We start from the raw sequence: 12,422 nt of genomic DNA, 5'->3' as shown, positions 1-12,422 counted from the left end.
CACACATATATACACATGTGCTCATACAACACTAGCTAGGACCATACACACACACATATATACACATTTGCTCATACAACACATGCACTGTAATTTTGAGAGGTAATTCTTTTAAATCAAGCATTACCAATCAAAAATTCTAAATACAATTCTATGCCAATTATGGTACCCAATGGGTATTGTATTTGCTTACTTGTAACCTTTGTCAAAGTCAATATATAGGACAAACCTCTAGGGAGTTCAGGAAAAGAGTGGGAGAACATGCCAGGGATGTCAAAAACTATTTAAAAGAATCAGCAGTAGCAAATCATTTTAACAGTATGCACTTTACTAATGTAGCTGATTTATCAGCTCAAATCATAGACCTAGCCAGAGTCCCAATTAGAGGTGGGAATAAAAATAAAATTCTTGACAAAAAAGAGTTGTTTTGGATCTTAAAATGAAAAACTAGAGTCCCTTTAGGTATGAATAGGGAATTTGATATCAGTTACTTTATTGACAACTGATGTTTGTCTAGTTTTTGCCACTAGTTGTAGGTGTTAATTAACTAACATTTATTACTATTTAGAATTCTTGCATTTAGTCATTTGCCTATAATAATGTTTTACATTTCTCCCTTTAGATAGGCGGTTAGAGCCACGTAGTTCCCATTACAATACACTGGTGTACTTCATATTCTGTTTCTTCTAGCATTTCATTCTTTAATTAGGTCTCAAGGTGCTTCATTTTGAAACTTTAAACATTTGCAGATATTTGATTAGTTTTCTTGTAATAATCTGTGATATTTTTGGCCAAATAATTGTATTATTACATCACTCCATTGTAATTTTCCTATTGCTGTTGTTTTATTATAACTTTGTGATATGTTTTTTAACTATATGTTGGAGATTCAAGGGTTAAACTAATTTGTACCTTTGGTATAAATAGGCTGCCTTGACTAGCTTACATCAGTCTATGAATAAACGCCACTAGGGGGCGCGAAATCCGTCAGATTGTCCTTGTCCTAGTGTCTGTCCTCTGTCTGGGAACCCTACATGTTTTATGCTGTTCTAATAAAGGTATGTTTTATTTTCTTGCCTAACCTGTAGCGCCTGCTTTCATTTTTTCCTCGCTCATACAACACTAGCTGGGACAAGACACACACATATACATGTACAAGACACACATATGTGTTTATAAAGTAGAAGGGAGAGGACCCACATATGCGCTTATAAAATACATGGGAGAAGACACACATGTGCTTATAAAATAGAGGGGACAAGACACACGTGTTTATATAATAGATGGGACAGACACACATGTATTTATATAATAGACGGGACAAGACACACATGTGTTTATATAATAGATGAGACAGACACACACGTATTTATATAATAGACGGGACAAGACACACACATGTGTTTATATAATAGATGGGACAAGACACACACATGTGTTTATATAATAGATGGGACAAGACACACATGTGCTTATAAAACAGATGGGACAAGACACACACGTATTTATATAATAGACGGGACAAGACACACACATGTGTTTATATAATAGATGGGACAAGACACACACATGTGTTTATATAATAGATGGGACAAGACACACATGTGCTTATAAAACAGATGGGACAAGACACACGTGTTTATAAAATAGATGGGACAAGACACACTTGTTTATATAATAGATGGGACAGACACACACGTGTTTATATAATAGATGAGACAGACACACACGTATTTATATAATAGACGGGACAGACACACATGTGTTTATATAATAGATTGGACAGACACACACACTCTGTACAGTCGCACACACACATGCTGTACAGTCGCACACACACACACACTCTGTACAGTCGCACACACACACTCTGTACAGTTGCGCACACACACACACACACACTGTAAAATCAAACACACATACACTGTACAGTCGCACACACACACACTCTGTACAGTTGCACACACTCTGTACAGTCACACACACACTATGTACAATTGCACACACACATCCTATACAGTCGCACACACTCTGTACAGTCACACACACACTGTACAGTCACACACACATACACTGTACAGTCGCACACACTCTGTACAGTCACACACACATACACTGTACAGTAGCACACACACTGTACAGTCACACACACATACACTGTACAGTAGCACACACTCTGTACAGTCGCACACACATACACACTGTACAGTCACACTCACACTATATACAATTGCACACATTCTGTACAGTCACACACATTCTGTACAGTCGCACACACACATGCTGTACAGTCGCACACACACACACACACACTCTGTAGTCATACACACACACTCTGTACAGTCGCACACACACACACACATGCTGTACAGTCGCACACACACACTGTACAATCACACACACATACACTGTACAGTCGCACACACACACACTCTGTACAGTTGCACACACTCTGTACAGTCACACACAATATGTACAATTGCACACACACACTGTACAGTCACACACACATACACTGTACAGTAGCACACACTCTGTACAGTCGCACACACATACACACTGTACAGTCACACTCACACTATGTACAATTGCACACATTCTGTACAGTCACACACATTCTGTACAGTCGCACACACACATGCTGTACAGTCGCACACACACACACACACACACTCTGTAGTCATACACACACACTCTTTACAGTCGCACACACACACACACACATGCTGTACAGTCGCACACACACACTGTACAATCACACACACATACACTGTACAGTCGCACACACACACACTCTGTACAGTTGCACACACTCTGTACAGTCACACACAATATGTACAATTGCACACACACTCTGTACAGTCGCACACACACATGCTGTACAGTTGCACATACACACACACACTCTGTACAGTCGCGCACACACACATTCTGTACAGTCGCACACACACAAATACACTCTGTACAGTCACGCACACACACATGCTGTACAGTCGCGCACACACACATACACTGTACAGTCGCACACACACTCTGTACAGTCGCACACAAACTATTTACAGTCACACACACACTCTGTACAGTCACACACATTCTATACAGTCACACACACACTCTGTACACTCGCACACACACTCTGTACACTCACACACACACACTCTGTACAGTCGCACAGACACACTCTGTACAGTCGCACAGGCACACTCTGTACAGTTGCACAGACACACTCTGTACAGTCACGCACACACTCTGTACAGTCGCACACACACTCTCTACAGTTGCACACTCACACTTTGTACAGTCACACACACATACACTGTACAGTAGCACACACACTGTACAGTCACACACACATACACTGTACAGTCACGCACACTCTGTACAGTCGCACACACATACACACTGTACAGTCACACACACACACTATGTACAATTGCACACACTCTGTACAGTCACACACACTCTGTACAGTCGCACACACACACTCTGTACAGTTGCACACACACATGCTATACAGTCGCACACACACACACTCTGTACAGTTGCACACACACACACTCTGTACAGTTGCACACACACACACACACACACACTGTACAATCACACACACACATACACTGTACAGTTGCGCACGCACACACACACTCTGTACAGATGCACACACTCTGTGCAATCACACACACACTATGTACAATTGCACACACACTCTGTACAGTCACACACACATGCTGTACAGTTGCACACACACACATGCTGTACAGTTGCACACACACACATGCTGTACAGTCGCACACACACACACTCTGTACAGTTGCACACACACATGCTGTACAGCCGCACACACACTCTGTACAGCCACACACACACTCTGTACAGTCACACACACACACTGTACAGTTGCACACACACTCAGTACAGTCACACACTATGTACAATTGCACACACACACACACACACACACTCTGTACAGTCGCACACACACGCACACGCTCTGTACAGTCACACACACACTCTGTACAGTTGCACACACACGCTGTACAGTTGCACACACACACACATACTGTACAGTTGCACACACACATGCTATACAGTTGCACACACTCTGTACAGTCACACACACTGTACAGTTGCACACTCTTTATAGTCGCACACACACTCTGTAGTCACACACACACACGCTGTACAGTTGCACACACACACACACATACTGTACAGTTGCACACACACACACACATACTGTACAGTTGCACACACACATGCTATACAGTTGCACACACTCTGTACAGTCACACACACTGTACAGTTGCACACTCTTTATAGTCGCACACACACTCTGTAGTCACACACACACACATGCTGTACAGTCGCACACACACTCTGTACAGTCAAACACACACTCTGTAGTTGCACACACACACTCTGTACAGTCGCACACACACACTCTGTACAGTCGCACACACACACGCTGTGCAGTTGCACACACACACATACTGTACAGCTGCACACACACACATGCTGTACAGTTGCACACACACACACACACTCTGTACAGTCACACACACACTCTGTACAGTCGCACACTCTGTACAGTCGCACACACCCTCTGTAGTCGCACACACACTCTGTACAGTCGCACACACACTCTGTAGTCGCACACACACACTCTGTACAGTCGCACACACACTCTGTACAGTCACACACACACTCTGTACAGTCGCACACTCTATACAGTCGCACACTCTGTAGTCGCACACACACTCTGTACAGTCGCACACACACTCTGTACAGTCGCACACTCTATACAGTCGCACACTCTGTAGTCGCACACACACTCTGTACAGTCGCACACACACTCTGTACAGTCACACACACACACTCTGTACAGTCACACATACACACTCTGTACAGTCACACACACACACATGCAGTACAGTCGCACACACACATGCTGTACAGTCGCACACACACATGCTGTACAGTCACACACACACTCTGTACAGTCACACACACACTGTACAGTTGCACACACACTCAGTACAGTCACACACTATGTACAATTGCACACACACACACACACACACACTCTGTACAGTCGCACACACTCTGTACAGTCACACACACACTATGTACAGTCGCACACACACACTCTGTACAGTCGCACACACACGCTGTACAGTTGCACACACACACATACTGTACAGTTGCACACACACATGCTGTACAGTTGCACACACTCTGTACAGTCACACACACACTCTGTACAGTCACACACACACTCTGTACAGTCACACACACTGTACAGTTGCACACTCTTTACAGTCGCACACACACTCTGTAGTCGCACACACACATGCTGTACAGTCGCACACACACTCTGTACAGTCACACACACACTCTGTAGTTGCACACACACACTCTGTACAGTCGCACACACACACTCTGTACAGTCGCACACACACACGCTGTGCAGTTGCACACACACACATACTGTACAGCTGCACACACACATGCTGTACAGTTGCACACACACACACACTCTGTACAGTCACACACACACTCTGTACAGTCACACACACACTGTACAGTCGCACACTCTGTACAGTCGCACACACACTCTGTACAGTCGTACACACACACTGTACAGTTGCACACACACTCTGTACAGTGGCACACACACTCTGTAGTCACACACACACACTCTGTACAGTCGCACACACACTCTGTACAGTCGCACACACACTCTGTACAGTTGCACACTCTGTAGTCGCACACACACTCTGTACAGTCACACACACACACTCTGTACAGTCACACACACACACTCTGTACAGTCACACACACACACTCTCTGTACAGTCGCACACACACACTCTCTGTACAGTCGCACACACACTGTGAACAGTCACACACTCTTTGTACAGTCGCACACACCTACAACATATCTTTTCTCAAACTGTTTCTGTTTGATTAAGGTTTCATTTTTTAAGGACTCACCAGTCAGAGCTCTCATCCTCAGCCAGACAGAGGCCCTCCAGGCTCTGACCTCAGAGCGCTATGTCTGGGGGCTCCAGGCTCGATATGTCCTAGAGCTCCAGAATATCTGTCTGCAGAATATTAGGGCATAAACACAGGAGAGATATAGCTAAGCTCCGTAACAGAGAGCTGCAGGTTCTATACCGCAGGTTGTATATCCAGGGTACCCATGATTTGTTTTTATAGATCCATCGTCTCCAGGCTCTGTAATCCACACGCTGTGCAGGGAATCCAGGTTTTGTAATCCAGACCCAATATCCAATGGTTCTTTGTCCACTGGCCTCAGGCTCTCTTTATGTATATAGAAGACAAATGGCTCTGCACAATACTGGTTATGTAAAGTAATGGTTATGTATGTCAGATCTCAGGTTATGTACAGTACTGGTTATGTATGTCAGATCTCAGCTTATGTACAGTACTGGTTATGTATGTCAGATCTCAGCTTATGTACAATACTGGTTATGTATGTCAGATCTCAGGTTATGTACAGTACTGGTTATGTATGTCAGATCTCAGGTTATGTACAGTACTGGTTATGTATGTCAGATCTCAGGTTATGTACAGTACTGGTTATGTATGTCAGATCTCAGGTTATGTATAGTACTGGTTATGTATGTCAGATCTCAGGTTATGTATAGTACTGGTTATGTATGTCAGATCTCAGGTTATGTACAGTACTGGTTATGTATGTCAGATCTCAGGTTATGTACAGTACTGGTTATGTATGTCAGATCTCAGGTTATGTACAGTACTGGTTATGTATGTCAGATCTCAGGTTATGTACAGTACTGGTTATGTATGTCAGATCTCAGGTTATGTACAGTACTGGTTATGTATGTCAGATCTCAGGTTATGTATAGTACTGGTTATGTATGTCAGATCTCAGGTTATGTACAGTACCAGTTATGTATGTCAGATCTCAGGTTATGTACAGTACTAGTTATGTATGTGAGATCTCAGGTTACGTACAGTACTGGTTACGTATGTCAGATCTCAGGTTATCTACAGTACTGGTTACGTATGTCAGATCTCAGGTTATGTACAGTACTGGTTATGTATGTCAGATCTCAGGTTATGTACAGTACTGGTTATGTATGTCAGATCTCAGGTTATGTACAGTACTGGTTACGTATGTCAGATCTCAGGTTATGTACAGTACTGGTTACGTATGTCAGATCTCAGGCTATGTACAGTACTGGTTACGTATGTCAGATCTCAGGTTATGTACAATACTGGTTATGTATGTCAGGTCTCAGGTTATGTACAGTACTAGTTATGTATGTCAGATCTCAGGTTATGTACAGTACTAGTTATGTATGTCAGATCTCAGGTTATGTACAATACTGGTTATGTATGTCAGATCTCAGGTTATGCACAGTACTGGTTATGTATGTCAGATCTCAGGTTATGTACAATACTGGTTACGTATGTCAGATCTCAGGTTATGTACAGTACTGGTTATGTATGTCAGATCTCAGGCTATGTACAGTATTGTTTAGGTATGTGAGATCTCAGGTTATGTACAGTACTGTTTATGTATGTGAGATCTCAGGCTATGTACAGTACTAGTTATGTATGTCAGATCTCAGGTTATGTACAGTACTAGTTATGTATGTCAGATCTCAGGTTATGTACAGTACTGTTTATGTATGTGAGATCTCAGGCTATGTACAGTACTGGTTATGTATGTGAGATCTCAGGTTATGTACAGTACTAGTTATGTATGTCAGATCTCAGGTTATGCACAGTACTGGTTATGTATGTCAGATCTCAGGCTATGTACAGTACTGGTTATGTATGTCAGATCTCAGGTTATGTACAGTACTGTTTATGTATGTCAGATCTCAGGTTATGTACAATACTGGTTATGTATGTCAGATCTCAGGTTATGTACAGTACTGTTTATGTATGTCAGATCTCAGGTTATGTATAGTACTGGTTATGTATGTCAGATCTCAGGTTATGTACAGTACTGTTTATGTATGTGAGATCTCAGGCTATGTACAGTACTGGTTATGTATGTCAGATCTCAGGTTATGTACAGTACTGCTTATGTATGTGAGATCTCAGGCTATGTGCAGTACTTGTTACGAATGTCAGATCTCAGGTTATGTACAGTACTGGTTATGTATGTGAGATCTCAGGCTATGTACAGTACTGGTTATGTATGTGAGATCTCAGGCTATGTACAGTACTGGTTATGTATGTGAGATCTCAGGTTATGTACAGTACTGTTTATGTATGGCAGATCTGAGGCTCTGTACAGTACTGGTTTTGTATGTCAGATCTCAGGTTATGTACAGTACTGTTTATGTATGTGAGATCTCAGGCTATGTTCAGCACTGGTTATGTATGTCAGATCTCAAGCTATGTACAGTACTAGTTATGTATGTCAGATCTCAGGCTATGTACAGTACTAGTTATGTATGTCAGATCTCAGGCTATGTACAGTACTAGTTATGTATGTCAGATCTCAGGTTATGTACAGTACTGGTTACGTATGTCAGATCTCAGGTTATGTACAGTACTGGTTATGTATGTCAGATCTCAGGTTATGTACAGTACTGTTTATGTATGTGAGATCTCAGGCTATGTACAGTACTAGTTATGTATGTCAGATCTCAGGTTATGTACAGTACTGGTTATGTATGTCAGATCTCAGGTTATGTACAATACTGGTTATGTATGTCAGATCTCAGGTTATGTACAGTACTGTTTATGTATGTGAGATCTCAGGCTATGTACAGTACTAGTTATGTATGTCAGATCTCAGGTTATGTACAGTACTGGTTATGTATGTCAGATCTCAGGTTATGTACAATACTGGTTATGTATGTCAGATCTCAGGTTATGTACAGTACTGTTTATGTATGTGAGATCTCAGGCTATGTACAGTACTGGTTACGTATGTCAGATCTCAGGCTATGTACAGTACTAGTTATGTATGTCAGATCTCAGGCTATGTACAGTACTAGTTATGTATGTCAGATCTCAGGTTATGTACAGTACTAGTTATGTATGTCAGATCTCAGGCTATGTACAGTACTAGTTATGTATGTCAGATCTCAGGTTATGTACAGTACTGGTTATGTATGTCAGATCTCAGGCTATGTACAGTATTGTTTAGGTATGTGAGATCTCAGGTTATGTACAGTACTGTTTATGTATGTCAGATCTCAGGTTATGTACAGTACTGGTTACGTATGTCAGATCTCAGGTTATGTACAGTACTAGTTATGTATGTCAGATCTCAGGCTATGTACAGTACTAGTTATGTATGTCAGATCTCAGGTTATGTACAGTACTGGTTATGTATGTCAGATCTCAGGTTATGTACAGTACTGGTTATGTATGTCAGATCTCAGCTTATGTACAATACTGGTTATGTATGTGAGATCTCAGGCTATGTACAGTACTAGTTATGTATGTGAGATCTCAGGCTATGTACAGTACTAGTTATGTATGTCAGATCTCAGGCTATGTACAGTACTAGTTATGTATGTGAGATCTCAGGCTATGTACAGTACTGTTTATGTATGGCAGATCTCAGGCTCTGTACAGTGGGACTCTTTGAGTCTTTTAAGTCAAACAGTAAAGCTCTGTACTGTACTTCCCAGCAATATATACTGTTACTGCACAATTCTGTATATTGCAATCATAAGGCGTTCTGCTCACTCATACTCTGTACAGTAGAGCTATGTACACTCCAGGTCCAGGATCTATAAGTTGCAGTCAGAAGGCTCTGGTGCTCAGGCATTGCATATTGTAGTTCCCAGACGTTGTATAAATTTCACTTACAATGCTTTGCTGCTCCAGTTCTGTACAAAAGAGCTCTGCACACTGTATCAGGCTCTGCACACTGTATCAGGCTCTGCACACTGTATCTCCCGGGCTCTGCACACTGTATCTCCTGGGCTCTGCACACTGTATCTCCCGGGCTCTGCACACTTTATCTCCCGGGCTCTGCACACTGTATCTCCCAGGCTCTGCACACTGTATCTCCTGGGCTCTGCACACTGTATCTCCCGGGCTCTGTACACTGTATCAGGCTCTGCACACTGTATCAGGCTCTGCACACTGTATCTCCTGGGCACTGTACACTGTATCTCCCGGGCTCTGCACACTGTATCTCCCGGGCTCTGCACACTGTATCTCCCGGGCTCTGCACACTGTATCTCCCGGGCTCTGCACACTGTATCTCCCAGGCTCTGCACACTGTATCTCCCGGGCTCTGCACACTGTATCTCCTAGGCTCTGCACACTGTATCTCCCGGGCTCTGCACACTGTATCTCCCGGGCTCTGCACACTGTATCTCCCAGGCTCTGCACACTGTATCTCCCGGGTACTGCACACTGTATCTCTGGGGCTCTGCACACTGTATCCCCCGGGCTCTGTACACTGTATCCCCTGGGCTCTGTACACTGTATCCCCCGGGCTCTGTACACTGTATCCCCCGGGCTCTGTACACTGTATCCCCTGGGCACTGTACACTGTATCTCCCAGGCACTGTACACTGTATCTCCCAGGCTCTGCACACTGTATCTCCCAGGCTCTGTACACTGTATCAGGCTCTTAACACTGTATCTCCTGGGCACTGTACACTGTATCAGGCTCTGCACACTGTATCAGGCTTTGCACACTGTATCTCCCGGGCTCTGTACACTGTATCTCCCAGGCTCTGCACACTGTATCTCCCAGGCTCTGCACACTGTATCTCCTGGGCACTGTACACTGTATCAGGCTCTGCACACTGTATCCCCTGGGCACTGTACACTGTATCTCCCGGGCACTGCACACTGTATCTCCCGGGCTCTGCACACTATATCTCCCGGGTACTGCACACTGTATCTCCCAGGCTCTGCACACTGTATCTCCCAGGCTCTGCACACTATATCTCCCGGGTACTGCACACTGTATCTCCCAGGCTCTGCACACTGTATCTCCCGGGCTCTGCACACTGTATCTCCCGGGCTCTGCACACTGTATCTCCCGGGCTCTGCACACTGTATCTCCCGGGCACTGCACACTGTATCTCCCAGGCTCTGAACACTGTATCTCCCAGGCTCTGTACACTGTATCTCCCAGGCTCTGCACACTGTATCTCCCGGGCTCTGCACACTGTATCTCCCAGGCTATGTACACTGTATCTCCCAGGCTCTGCACACTGTATCTCCCGAGCTCTGCACACTGTATCTCACGAGCTCTGCACACTGTATCTCCCAGGCTCTGTACACTGTATCTCCCAGGCTCTGCACACTGTATCTCCCTGGCTCTGCACACTGTATCTCACAAGCTCTGCACACTGTATCATACGAGCTCTGCACACTGTATCTCCTGGGCACTGTACACTGTATCAGGCTCTGAACACTGTATCTACCAGGATCTGTATTCCGGAGTTCACAAGCTCTGCACACTGTATCATACGAGCTCTGCACACTGTATCTCCCAGGCTCTGCACACTGTATCTCCCAGGCTCTGCACACTGTATCTCCCAGGATCTGTATTCCGGAGTTCACAAGCTCTGCACACTGTATCTCCCAGGCTCTGCACACTGTATCTCACGAGCTCTGCACACTGTATCTCACGAGCTCTGCACACTGTATCTCCCAGGCTCTGCACACTGTATCTCCCAGGATCTGTATTCCGGAGTTCACAAGCTCTGCACACTGTATCTCCCGAGCTCTGCACACTGTATCTCCCAGGCTCTGCACACTGTATCTCCCAGGCTCTGCACACTGTATCTCCCAGGCTCTGCACACTGTATCTCCCAGGCTCTGCACACTGTATCTCCCAGGCTCTGCACACTGTATCTCCCGGGCTCTGTACACTGTATCTCCCGGGCTCTGTACACTGTATCTCCTAGGCTCTGCACACTGTATCTCCCAGGCTCTGCACACTGTATCTCCCGGGCTCTGCACACTGTATCTCCCGGGCTCTGCACACTGTATCTCCCAGGCTCTGCACACTGTATCTCCCGGGCTCTGTATTCCGGAGTTCACAAGCTCTGCACACTGTAGCTCCCAGGCTCTGTACTTCTGAGTTCACAGTCTCAGCCTGACAATGCTCCCAGACCCCTCCCTGCGCCTGTCACAGTCTCTCTGTATCATTAAGGTGGAATAGCTGAGTTAGGTTAGTTTGTGTCAGTGTGATGTGTTTAATTCTGTGTTGTCCTTTTATGTTTTGTGGGTGTGAAAAAGGTATATTGGTTACTGCGTTGTGAAACTCTATTAAGCCTATGAAAAATAAGAGGACTCTCCAACCTCTAAAAAACAAAGTGAGTAAGTTAGAATAATTTGGTCACCAAAAGAAACCAAAAAATTCTGATATCATAGGCGCTAATGAAAGCTTAAAATAGTAATGTGAATATAAACTACTTACTATGTGTGAA

The 12,422-nt window shown here is 44.2% G+C and overlaps 1 protein-coding gene across 4 annotated transcripts in view; it reads right to left on the bottom strand.

The window, feature by feature from the left end:
- Positions 1 to 12,028, bottom strand: part of RHBDF1 (rhomboid 5 homolog 1) — a 236,309-nt gene extending 224,281 nt beyond the window's left edge. For 2 of the 4 annotated variants that reach the window (XM_053694520.1, XM_053694518.1), the window contains exon 1: positions 5,995 to 12,028. Coding sequence is in view for 2 of the 4 variants with exons in the window: in XM_053694518.1 (XP_053550493.1) it covers positions 5,995 to 6,010 (16 nt within the window). In the remaining 2 variants the exon portion in view is untranslated. The remainder of the gene's footprint in view (positions 1 to 5,994) is intronic. The other 2 variants (XM_053694522.1, XM_053694523.1) reach the window with 2 other exon arrangements.
- Positions 12,029 to 12,422: the final 394 nt, after the last annotated feature.

This window comes from Bombina bombina, chromosome 11 (genome assembly GCF_027579735.1).
Source record: "Bombina bombina isolate aBomBom1 chromosome 11, aBomBom1.pri, whole genome shotgun sequence".
NCBI classification, from domain to species: Eukaryota; Metazoa; Chordata; class Amphibia; order Anura; family Bombinatoridae; genus Bombina; species Bombina bombina.
This window is presented reverse-complemented; position numbering and strand designations above follow the sequence as displayed.